Here is an 11,866-nt window from a genome sequence, read left to right as displayed (position 1 = left end):
TAAGCCGGGGCTTTCGCTCATGCTAGGCCGCTGTGTGCTTCGTTGTGAAAGCGTAACTACTTTGTTTGGTCTTCCAAAAGAGGACGATATCGCTTCGTCATGCCTAGAGCTGATCCGTGCTGGTCGCTGAGGAAATACATCAACTTCGCGCTGTGGATCTCCGGATCGGCTTTCACCGTGGACGAAGCGGAGTCCAGCCCGGGATCGTCACATGTGGTTGCCGCAAGCCCGCCGGCCACTCCTTCGTCGAATCCACCAGCTGCGCTGTTCTCTAGCCCGCCGGCTGTTCCTCACTCAAGCCTGCCGGCCGCGCCGTTCAAACGCGAGTTTTGAGCAGTGTAGAGTAGCGCTTGTTGTTTGTCATTTCTCCGATCACAAATGCAGACATGGTTTTATGTTTACGCGGCGCGATGCAACGCGTAAAAAGACAGTATAAGTCATTATAATCCGTAATTATGTCCCCACTGGATGCAACAAATGCCTCGTTTATAATGGGTTTTAATGTTCTTGTCTCGTCGCTCCGGCCGGACAGGGCATCACAGTATGGTAGGGGCATAACATTTCCGTCACACGCTTGAGGTATTTGGCCAATCACAATGCACTGTATAGCTGGCCAATCAGAGCACACCTTGCTTTTCAGAACGATGAGCTTTGTAAAAAATCAACGCGTTTCAGAAAGGCGGGGCATAGAGGAGAAACAAGTCGCATTACGTTTTCATCAACGTACAGGTTATAAAGTTTATTGAAGCTATATGGGCGCTCAGTTATTTTGTTGTTGTTTTTTTTGCCAAAATCTCATGATATAAAAGATGAAGCTACACCTAGATGGCAAATGCTAACACTCTTCTCTGCTCTTCAAACACACACAAAAAAAACACACATTAACCTTTATAGACATAGTGTTTCTTGAGTAAAGAAAATGCTGTACTTATTCAAACATCAGTACTTTATTTACCATTGCATTGCGAACTAGCAGAGATCTGTCTCCAGACTATTTTTCCACGGCACAACTGACAACCTGTCACGCGGCACAGTGGTTGGGAAACACTGAGATAGTTGGTGATACCCAGAAATAGTCTGTTGTATAGTTGTATCACTCATGAGCCGAGTATTTCATAGAGGAAATTTATAATCTTACTCTGAATTCCACGTGTTTCCCCCACCTGTTTATCTGCTCTCTCAGGTGCGTGGTCAGCATTACGACTTGGTGCTGAATGGCTGCGAGGTCGGAGGAGGTTCAATTCGCATCCACAGTGCCTCTCAGCAGCTGTACGTCCTGGACACAATTCTCAAGGTAATGGAACAAGAGTGAAAAATTATACGTCAAGCAAAGAGCATCATTTAATGCTACTCTGACAGCGAGTTAAAGCACTTGTAATGGACGTGTTCAGATACCTGACTGCACCATTTTCTTATTTGTGACTCTTACTTAACACCCCCACACCACCGACTACTCGTTCGGTCGCTGTGGCAACCCATTAAGCTATATTTAACTGCCTTTAAAGAAAACAAATGCTTTGGATCTTAAGAGCCAGGGAGAAGAAACACCACATTAGGGTGTTTTTGCTCAAGTCGATCTTAAGAATTGTGTCTACAAAGGAAATCTTTTTGAAGGTCTATTTACTCTCTTGACACTAAAGCAGTTGTATGGATCTGTATGATTTAGACATGCCGAGACTCTGAACAATTCCCTTTCAAGCTGAAAAGGATGTGAATTAAGGTCCACCTTGTCCTTTTTTCTCTGTCTTGCTTGTGTTATAGGAGGACCCATCACTCCTTTCCCATTTATTGGAGGCTCTGGACTCCGGGGCCCCTCCGCATGGTGGAATCGCATTAGGTGAGTGTGCATTCAACACATGCTACCTTGGACTTTTGCAAGGTTGTTGGGGTACCGAAAGGCCTTGTTGATTACATTCTCCTGTTGGTTAAAGTGGAACGGTCATGCTCAAAAACTCAAATTGCTTGCCCAGCCAAGAATTTTTGGCAGCTTTGTTTCAGCTTGAGACTATAAACTGAAGCATGAAGTGCCCTTGATCATTCGAGAACCTCTGTTTGGGTTTATTTGTGTGTATGGCAGCACTAGAGCTGTTTTTACAGCTTGCATAAACTGTGATACACAAATCAATTAAATGTGTGTAATTATCAGAGATAATTTAAAGTAATTTAAAATTCAATAACTAAAAACTAAAAGCAGGTGTTTTAAATGCTACAAGTGAATTCAGGCATCACAACATTATATAGTATGAAAAATGTATATTAATTTTGAGATTTTCTAAAAATGACATTTACAGTGAATTATTGTTTTTAAAGATTAAGATTAAGAGCATTTGATGATGAAAAGGGTCATTCAAATGTAAAAATAAAGGGAATGAGCATGCATGATTAAATGTATTGAATGTATATTTATAAAAATATTTTAATATAAATACACTACAGTTCAAACGTTTGGTTGTTTTTTTTAATTAATTAATCTAAAGCAGTTAATACTTTTATACAGCAAGGATGCATTAAATTGATCTAAAGTGACAAAGACATTGATAATGTAACAAAAGACTTCTGATTTAAAAAGAATTCAGAAAATTACCACAGTTTCCACAAAAATATTTGTTTTCAGCATTAATAATAAGAAGAAATGAGCACCAAATCAGCATATTATCAGGATCTCAGACTTGTTTTTGTAATACAACTTGTAATAAATAAGTTGTAATAACATTACACATTACATTAATGAATTAGTTAAAAAATCATTACACATAATACATATGGAAACGATATATTGTGCATTCCTAATAAATATAAAATTGCTGTTTTTTCTTTTTAATAGGGCTGGATCGACTGGTGTCCATCATTGTAGGAGCTCCTAGTATCAGAGACGTCATAGCCTTTCCAAAATCCTTCAGAGGTCACGACCTCATGAGTCATGCTCCAGACTTCGTCTCTGAAGAAGACCTGAAGCCGTACCATATTTCTGTAGTCTGGCCTAGCGCAGATATAGAAGGTCAGCAGGACAACTCAATGTAAAATGTGTGTTAATATGCGTATGATGTTACGTTTGCACGAGGATACAAGATGGTTCGCAATTTCCATCGGCACCATGTGGTCCCTATCTGTGTCCATGCCTTGAGATGGACTTCAGAGCAGAAGCAGCAGGATCACTTCCTGTCCTGGGAGAATTGAGCACTATCTTCTGAGCGAAGGTGATATGTGTGTCCCCCTCATCACAAAACACTTTCTTCTGCTGCTTCAACAGATCAGTCATGTACTTTCTCAACATATACATGATCTGTAGTGTTTTCAACTGTACATTTTTAATTACATTCGTTTCAGTGAAAAACTGGTGAATTGTGAGCGTAATTGAATATTCCAATAGGGGGCAGCGTTGTTCCATTGCAACTGTTTACATTGCTTCCCCACCCCCTACCCCCTCTTCACATGCCCTGCAGGGAGGTCAGCATGCACCATATCCTACTTTTTTTTCCACCACCAGACATACCAAATAAAGCTACATTTCAGTTTTTCTCAGCGATGCCTTATCTGCAAAAGCAGATGCTCATTTTTCATGCCCAGGTACAGCTACTCATTACAGCCAGTGTTGTTTTAAAGCAGACCTGTGAGTTGGCCGCCAAGCTGTGAACATAGTTTTGTGTAAGACATGCTGTTTTTGCTGTTCTTCCAATGACTTTTCCTTAAGTACCCACTCATTGCCTATTTACATGACTATGTTTACTTGGAAGTGCCTGCCTGCGTTCAGTAGATATTTCCATTAGTACTCTAGAGACAATTGCCGTACCAAACCTTGGCTGTGATATAGAGCTCTTCATTAATAGTATATACATGCGACCCACAAATCAATTTTAAAATTCTGGTCTGGGCTTTTATCCTGTAGCCCTCTTAAAAAGGGATAGTTCACCCAAACATAAAAATTCTGTTCCAGACCAGCTTGATTTTCTTTCTTATGTGAAACTCAAAAGAAGATATTTTCAAAAACATCTCCATGCCTTTTTTTTTGTCCATATAGTGCTTTTCACTCTTCAAAATAATCTTCTTTTGTGTTCTCCAGAAAAAAAGAAATGTATACAGTCAGTGATGCACCAAAAATACTCCCCTGGAAAAGCACAAAAAAACTAATTTCTCAGTTTCACAGGGCTGAAATCATTGACCGAAACCATAACATTTAAATTTGTGCTTCTCCGACCATGTCGGCGTCTATTTCATACAAACTGTGCATTAGCTCCAACAGGTAAATACTTCAGCAGTGTGAACTCACTGTACCTAAATATGATGCTAGGGACAAAAATTTGTTCGGCTGAAATAACATTTTGCAAACATTATGGGAAAGTTACATTTGAATGTTGTGTAAACCATCTGAAACATGTAACTTGTATTAATGTTAAAAAAGTTAGAACATCCAACTAAAATGATTCGGAAAAATAAATATGCAGCTGTAGCCTTTTTTTGGGTTCAGTTGACTGACAGCATATTTCTATTTTTTTCAACACACTGCAGCTACTCAAGCCGTTTTATTTTGCCGTCTGAAATAAAATGATATACAGATATGTGTGAATTGATTGCTGTGTATTTTAGTCCTATATGTTTAAATAACTTATGACAGTTACATCAAAGCAAGCATGATATTTCTGATCTCTTAATGGAGATGCTACCTGCATGATCGGCAAGAAGAAAATTGTAGTTCTCAAGGAATACAATCTTATGCGTCATTACTTCATTAAGCATGCAGCGCAGTCTGTTAGGTACGAGGTTGAGATGAGCTGCTCACCTCCGAAAAAGGTCTAACCATGCATCAAGTGTATATAGTTAAAATCCATAGTCATAAAAGCCCATTTTTGTTGTAAGTCTTCAACTGTCCACCACCTGATTAGTGGCCACTAGGTATTTTGAGTTTAAGACCTCTGATCTAAGAAGATAGTGCTGCTTCTGCTGTTGTTGTCCAGTGTTCCCAACAGCATCCTCTTGGGTTCAAGCAGACCGTTACTTTTGCCCTACTGTTTTGGTGGCCGGCCTGAGCAATGCTGCAGGGAATTTAATGTCTAAGAAAGCTGCCTGATCACTATCAACAGAATTCACCGGGTATCTCCGGTCACCTCCATTCTCATCTTTCTTTCTGGTGTGTAACACATCCACTTGTCTGGTTTGTCTCTAATTGGCCTACATAACCAAAATGGCCCATGGTTTTTTACAGCAAACATAAAAGTCACATAAAGGACAATGAAAATTTCCTCTGGATAAACCACGTTGTTTTGCAGTACATGACTTTCAGTGACGGAAAGGTAATTATATTCCTCCATGAGACACTTTTAGGCCTCCCTAATTTGTTTCTATTTAATTCTCCCTATTTTGTGATCTCGAGGGACCACGCTCTGTGGAGAATAAACCAAGCGATTTGACGGGAAGACCCTTTAGGTAACTTGCAAACATGGTGGGGGATAATGAGCTCACCTGCTTTATAATGTTTCAAATTGATTTTTTAAAGCACTCAGACTAAGGAAATAATTAGCTAGTTCTTGTTTCTGTTCATCAATAAATTAATATAGGTTGCCTTGCCAGTGAGATTCACATTCAGTTTATTTCTTCAAAGGCATGACTCACAGATCTCATTGTTTTTAGTTGTTTTTGCTTTTAACCAAAATCAGTTCATGATTGTTCATGTTTTGGTTTGCACTATAAAGGGAATTACAATATCAGGGGGTTATAAAACTAGTCTTTTGGCTCAACTAGTAATGTATAAGTAGACATAATACATATGACACGTGGCCAACCAACTATAAGACGAGGTACAGCATCAAGTCACTGTTCTGACCGGATGTGTTTGGTAATTGTGTCTCATCGATTAAGAGAAACAAATTTTTCTTTAGCTATATTGGCGTGTTTCAGTCAGCATGTCTGTAGTCGGTCATTTTTAGGGCTGGGTTTATAGGTGCTTCACGCCATATCGTAATTACCGTGATTTCGAGATGACAGGTGTGTTCGATTTGAAGCGATGCTGGCAGACCGATCGGCTTATGACATCAAAGTACTGCAAGAGTGATTGGAGAGCAAACAACCCTTTAAAGGGGTCATATGATGCGATTTCAATTTTTCCAATATATGCATATACTTTTATACAGATGTTTAAAAAAATGTCCTTATACGTATCATTATAAAGACATTATAAGAACCATGAAATTAAATTAAATTATCATTTTTTTGTATTATAGAAGCTTAAAATTAATATACACACACACACATATATATATATATTTACATTTATATATATAAACGACATAACGGCGGCAGTATTTCAGCACTTCACAGAAGGACAGCGACTCTTCACGGCCACCTTAAATGCGCAAAAAAAAAAATACAAATAATAATCATAATAATAACAATAACAATAATTAAATCTACAGCAATATATGCACATGTATATATACATACAGATGTATAAATAATATAATTATATGCATACAAAGGCATTATAAGAAGCTTAAAATTCAATGTAATTACAAAATTAAATTGTATTGCAGAAGCTTACATTTTTTTTACAAAACATAATGACATAAATTACCACCGGCAGAACTTTAACACTTCAAAGGATAGCGACTCTTTATGGCCACCATAAATCATCAAAATGTGCAAAGATCAAAATGTAGAAGAAGAAGAAGAAGAAGAAGAAGATCAATTGTCAGTGCGTTGAAATAATTGTGCTCAACATTTTGTCCGATGCGCAAATGCACTGATGTATTGTTTGCACACATTAATCATAAGTTATGACTGTGAAAGTTTTCACAGATCAGAATAGTGATGTACATGACCCAGGGAATGTTCAGCTGACTCGTACTTACCTTTGAAAGGTTTCACAGATCAGAATAGTGATGTATATGACCCAGAGAAGGTTCAGCTGACCCGTACTTACCTTTGAAATCATTTACCTAATGAATTGGAAACCGTTATTCACAGGAACAGCACCAAATTACATTATTATAGGCTACAAAAAATGGGGGGCAGAGGAAAGATAAACACTGCCACGCGATAAAATGCGATTGTGAAAGTTTTCACAAATCGAGCTCGACCTAAAACAATGTTTTTGTATTCCAGCAGTCTTTTTTGATTTTTCAAGCTAGATCAGCCAGTGCGCATGCGCAGTCCTGAGCGCACGTCTCAGAGCGCTGACTGTTTCTATAGCAACCGGGACTTTTAACGGCAGCTGCAGTGACGCGCTGACTTTACCGATTAGCGATTGGCTCTTTCATTCAGAAGGCGGGGCTTCCTGCGATTGAGTGGCCATATTCAGCGTTGCATTTTTCCCCATTCAAAACTATACGAGTGACATATCTTGGGTATTCTATAGTCTTTGCCTCAGTGACCGATTCCCTTCCGTTCCTTGAGTTCTGTCCACCGCTGGAAAGCTGCTCCAATATTTATGCGGTCCTACCTCTTGCATGATCGTAAACCTCCTTTTTAATGTTTTGTTCCTCCGAAATTTTCCCTTTTTTTTTTTAAATCTTCCATCTCTCGCTATCTAGTCAATCTGCTAATATCAGTCCTGTGCACTCACTGAGCGCTCTCTTCTCCCTATCATTACTAGACACGCCCCTTAGTGCTGATTGGTTGCGAGTTTGTTTTGGGACACGGTCCGACACAGGGGTTAAAAGTGTTTTTCAAAAAACGCTTAGTGCACCTTTAATATATTGATCTCGCTGAAACTAAAAGTGATATTATAATTTGTAACATGTTATCATGTCACAGGAAATTCAGTCCTCAATATCGTCAATCTTGTTTTTGTATTACTGATATACTGATTTATGACATTGTAAACTGGGGAGCGAAATGAAACATATTTTTAAATTCAAAATGTGATCTTTATGCATTCTCACTTATAAACTACTGTTGGAAGACTAGTTTACCATTGTGACTCCTCCCTACTTCAAAACAACATCCCTATGAATTTTTATATATGCATTAAGAGCTGAGGAGGTGAGATAAATGTATATTTCTCAGAGGCTCTGAAGATTGATTAAGGGGTTTTATAGTACATAGAGCACTAAAGTGATTTCGGCTACAAGTCACTGAGCAGGAGAAGTTGTACTACTGATATATCAGGCTGCAATAAAGTGCCTGACAATCACAGAAAATCATAGGATTTATTCTCCAAAATCATAAAAAGCTTTCTAGTGCTATGCTACATTATAGAAGTACAGGGGATAGCCTATTCAGTAAGGCTTAGCGATGAATGGTATGCTTCGTGATGCTACAGAGTTTTGGAAGATCTTGTGTCGTTCATATCCTTTGGGAGAGAAACAGAATCAGGAGGGTTTAAAAAAAGCAATAGGAGATAATTATTTAAAGGTGCTTCACAGTGTCGGGCCATCCAGTATTTTTTAAAGCTCATGAAAGGATTAGTTCACTTCCAGAATAAAAATTTCCTGATAATTTTCCTCACTTGAGGAAAACATTCCGGGATTTTTCTCCATATAATGGACTTCAATTGTGGCCAATGGGCTGAAGGTCCAAATCGCAGATTCAAAGGGTTCGCTGGTAAATTCTCTAAGGTTTGAAGAAGATTGCTTTGTAACAAAGTTCGTAGTCACGGGAAGAAGGAGGCGGGAACCGGCGAACACTCCAAGAAACTTTAATGATAAAATAAACACACAATAGCGCGACAGCCCCTCACGGACGACTGCCGCGCACAAACGAAACCAAAACACAAAATAAAATCCAGGCCTGGTCCTCTCTCGTCCAACACTGTAATCACTCCTCCTTTATCCTTCCGGAGCTCCTCCGTGAGACTCGAGACCGGTGAGTGGGTGTAGGTGTCCCTCATTAGCAATCACTCCACCGGCCTCGCTCCGTTCCCACGGCTCTCGGCCCCGCCCCCACTCGTCACATGCTTTAATGATGTCTCAGGAAGCAAACTGTAGTCTGTACAATCTTGCACAACCAAATTATCTTTAGTCCACTGGTATTTTGAGGTGAACCATACAATTGGTTGATTAAGATGCAAATATTGAAATATACCCCTAGGAATACAAACATGAATGTCTGCAGTTATAATTGTGTTTCCCAAGTGATACTTGACACTGTAACAAGTCTAGCCGCCCTGCTGTTTTCATAGAGTCAGGGATGTCAGCTGTGTTTCTTTCTGACAAAAGAGATTGAGTATTTGTCCTCTGTGCTTAAATCCATCAAATTGCGTTGTTACTTGAATAATAGATTTTCTGTCAAGCTTCCTGATGTCATTTTTGTCAATATTGAAGTAGCTTGTGTCATGGTATGCTATGGGAGTTGCTGCTCTGTACATGCCTGCTGAATTATTCTGAGCACAAAGATAAACACATTCAAATGTCTGATTTGGAGGCATGCTGACTGGTTTGGTAAGGACGCATGAATGTTGATCAGTGGGAGCTGTTACTAAAATAGAAAAAGGATCAATAAAACAAGCAATGCTTGCTTACAGAAGCTGCACAGTTTTCCAGTGCAGTTTCAATATCAGAAAGAGACGAATGGACATTTTTCTTCCATTTCTTGATGATTTTTGTTTGATTGATGTGTGTTGTGAAGGTCACAAGACCTTGGATGCCGTGTAAACAAGTGCTCTAGCTTGAGAGTGCTTGTTCTCTACCCAGGCGAGAACAGGAACCAGCCACTTTCCATTTAAATGTATGAAGGAAAAAAATGAGAGAGAGAGAGAGAGAGAGACTGAAAACCTAACCTCATGGGCAACATCCATTTGAAGTGCATGTTAAGTTTATTCCCTCCTGCTATATGTGAAATTTTGCTTGTAAATTTAAACTGATAACACCTACAGCTGTTTTGCCGTTTTTCTCAGTTCCAAAAGTCTAGTGCTCTGAAACTAGCAAGGAGGAACAATTTTTTTTAGAGCTCTGTCATGTACAGTTCTACTCTTAAGCTTGCATACCGCTTGTAGAATCTTCAAGATGTTTGCTACTGTCACATGGCTAAAATATATTTTAAAAAAGAGTAAATGCAAAATTTAACTAAATGAATTAGTTTAGTATTTATTTTAACTTTAATACTATAATTTAACTTAAAATTTTTTAATGAAATTAATTGAAAATTAATAAATAAAAATATAATTTTTAGATTATCTTGGAGATGTTTAGACAAACTGTGGAGCATGTAGTTTTATAAGCTCAATTTTATATTAATGAAATGCTAAATGTTGTTTGAATTTAGTATGTCTCCTATTATGGGCCAAATGTAACTGGGATAGAAAGGAACTAGCAAAGTTCTCAGAAAAAAAGTGAAAAAACCGAGTAAAGGCGATTCCAAACTCTGAAAAATGAGAGTGCAAAACATTTAATAGTCCTCCGGTGTGTCATTCATTTCAGTGCAAGACCTGATGACAAAAGACATTTGAGTTATTTGTTAAAAGCTTTAGGGACTGCAGTGTCCCCACCCACCCGCCATAGTTCCCAAGCTTCAGAGAACAAGCTTGCTGGTATCAGTTACTCCATTCACAGCTGGTGGTCTTGTCATGGTACGTTTAATTTTAGAATATTTTATTTTTATTTTTTATTTTTTATTGAGTTGTATCGGCGTTCATCTTAAAGAAAAGTCAAACTTTGTGATGAGATGGAACTGTAACTAGATGTTTTCTCTTAGGTGAGGAACTGCTGCTGCTGTTATTTTCAAGCCAAATACAAACTCAAGTTTTGATGGTGCCCTTATAAGCTTAAGTGTGTAATTTAAAAAAAATATTTTCTCCTTTTCTGTCCTAACTTGATTTCCTCTGAACTGCGGACACAGCAGCAATGCCTTAAAGTAAAATTAAAATGAAAACAAAATGTTCTGAAAATTAACATCTTGTAAATAGTACTTGATCCGTGCATATTTCTCTCCTGATTCAGACAGATTTTTCACTGGAGAAAGCAATATTATGAACTCTGAAGCAACCCGGAAGCAACGGTTTGACATTAAAAATTTCTTAATGATAAATTTGTTTCTTACAAACACAGCTTTTCACTTCACGAGACATTAATTGACCAACTGGAGTCGATTGTCGATTACGTGTGGATTATTGTGATGCTTTTATTAGCCGTTTCAACCCTCTATGGACACCTTGGCAATTGAATCGCCATTGGCTAGTAATAGATATATATATATATATACATACACACACAGCTTTTTAAAGATCTGAAAGTACACTCTTAACATCAGTCAGTCAAGCATTATAACATGATATTATGATTATCAAGTATTATTTAATGATAGAACTTTAGTAATTAGAATTTAAACTTGGTAACCATGTATGAATGCATATTAGTAATTTTAACTGAACTTGACTGGTGGTGGTGCTTTTTTGGTTATTCAGTGTTTCTGTAAAAAATGGGAAAAAACTAACAATAATACTTATAACATAATAATAATAATACTACGAATTCTAAGAACAATATAAAACACACTAAGGATTAACGAGCTGATTCATGAATATTAATCAGGTTGTGTGCGTTCACTCAAACTGATTTGCTGAAATCAAAAACAGGGACGATAATAGCTGAGTGCCAGCCAATGAGATTGTCGTTTGCGTTTTAGTTCCGCCCACTGCCGGAGAACCCGGCAGTTCTTAAAAGCTGAAGAATTTCAAAGGAACTCTTTGACAGGAAAATACAACAACAAAGAATATAAATAGCACAGATCGCTTGACGGAGAGAGAAACTCTGAAGCGCTCAGTCAGTGTTTTCGGCGAGTGAAATATATCTGTGCTAAACTTATACTTAGCCTCCAGCTCACACTAGGGTTGGGTATCGTTTTTTTTTTTTTCGATACCGGTGCCAAATCGATACTTTTAAAACGGTTCCGGTGCCTGAACCGATACTTATTAAAAAAAATAAAAATAAAAAAACCT

General features: G+C 38.1%; 1 protein-coding gene across 2 annotated transcripts in view; it reads left to right on the top strand.

Annotated features, from left to right (window-relative positions):
• Positions 1-4,009, top strand: part of LOC107720851 (aspartate--tRNA ligase, mitochondrial-like) — a 23,878-nt gene extending 19,869 nt beyond the window's left edge. For both annotated transcript variants that reach the window (XM_016528681.1, XM_016528682.1), the window contains 3 exons: positions 1,184-1,294; positions 1,762-1,837; positions 2,825-4,009. In XM_016528681.1, the coding sequence (XP_016384167.1) occupies positions 1,184-1,294; positions 1,762-1,837; positions 2,825-3,021 (384 nt within the window). In that variant the 3' untranslated portion in view covers positions 3,022-4,009. The remainder of the gene's footprint in view (positions 1-1,183; positions 1,295-1,761; positions 1,838-2,824) is intronic.
• The last annotated feature ends 7,857 nt before the right edge of the window (positions 4,010-11,866 follow it).

The sequence above is a fragment of the Sinocyclocheilus rhinocerous genome, unplaced genomic scaffold, assembly GCF_001515625.1.
Source record: "Sinocyclocheilus rhinocerous isolate Xijiao unplaced genomic scaffold, SAMN03320098_v1.1 scaffold931, whole genome shotgun sequence".
In the NCBI taxonomy this organism is placed as follows: Eukaryota; Metazoa; Chordata; class Actinopteri; order Cypriniformes; family Cyprinidae; genus Sinocyclocheilus; species Sinocyclocheilus rhinocerous.
The sequence above is the reverse complement of the archived record's forward strand: the minus strand, read 5'-3'. Positions and strand labels throughout refer to the sequence as shown.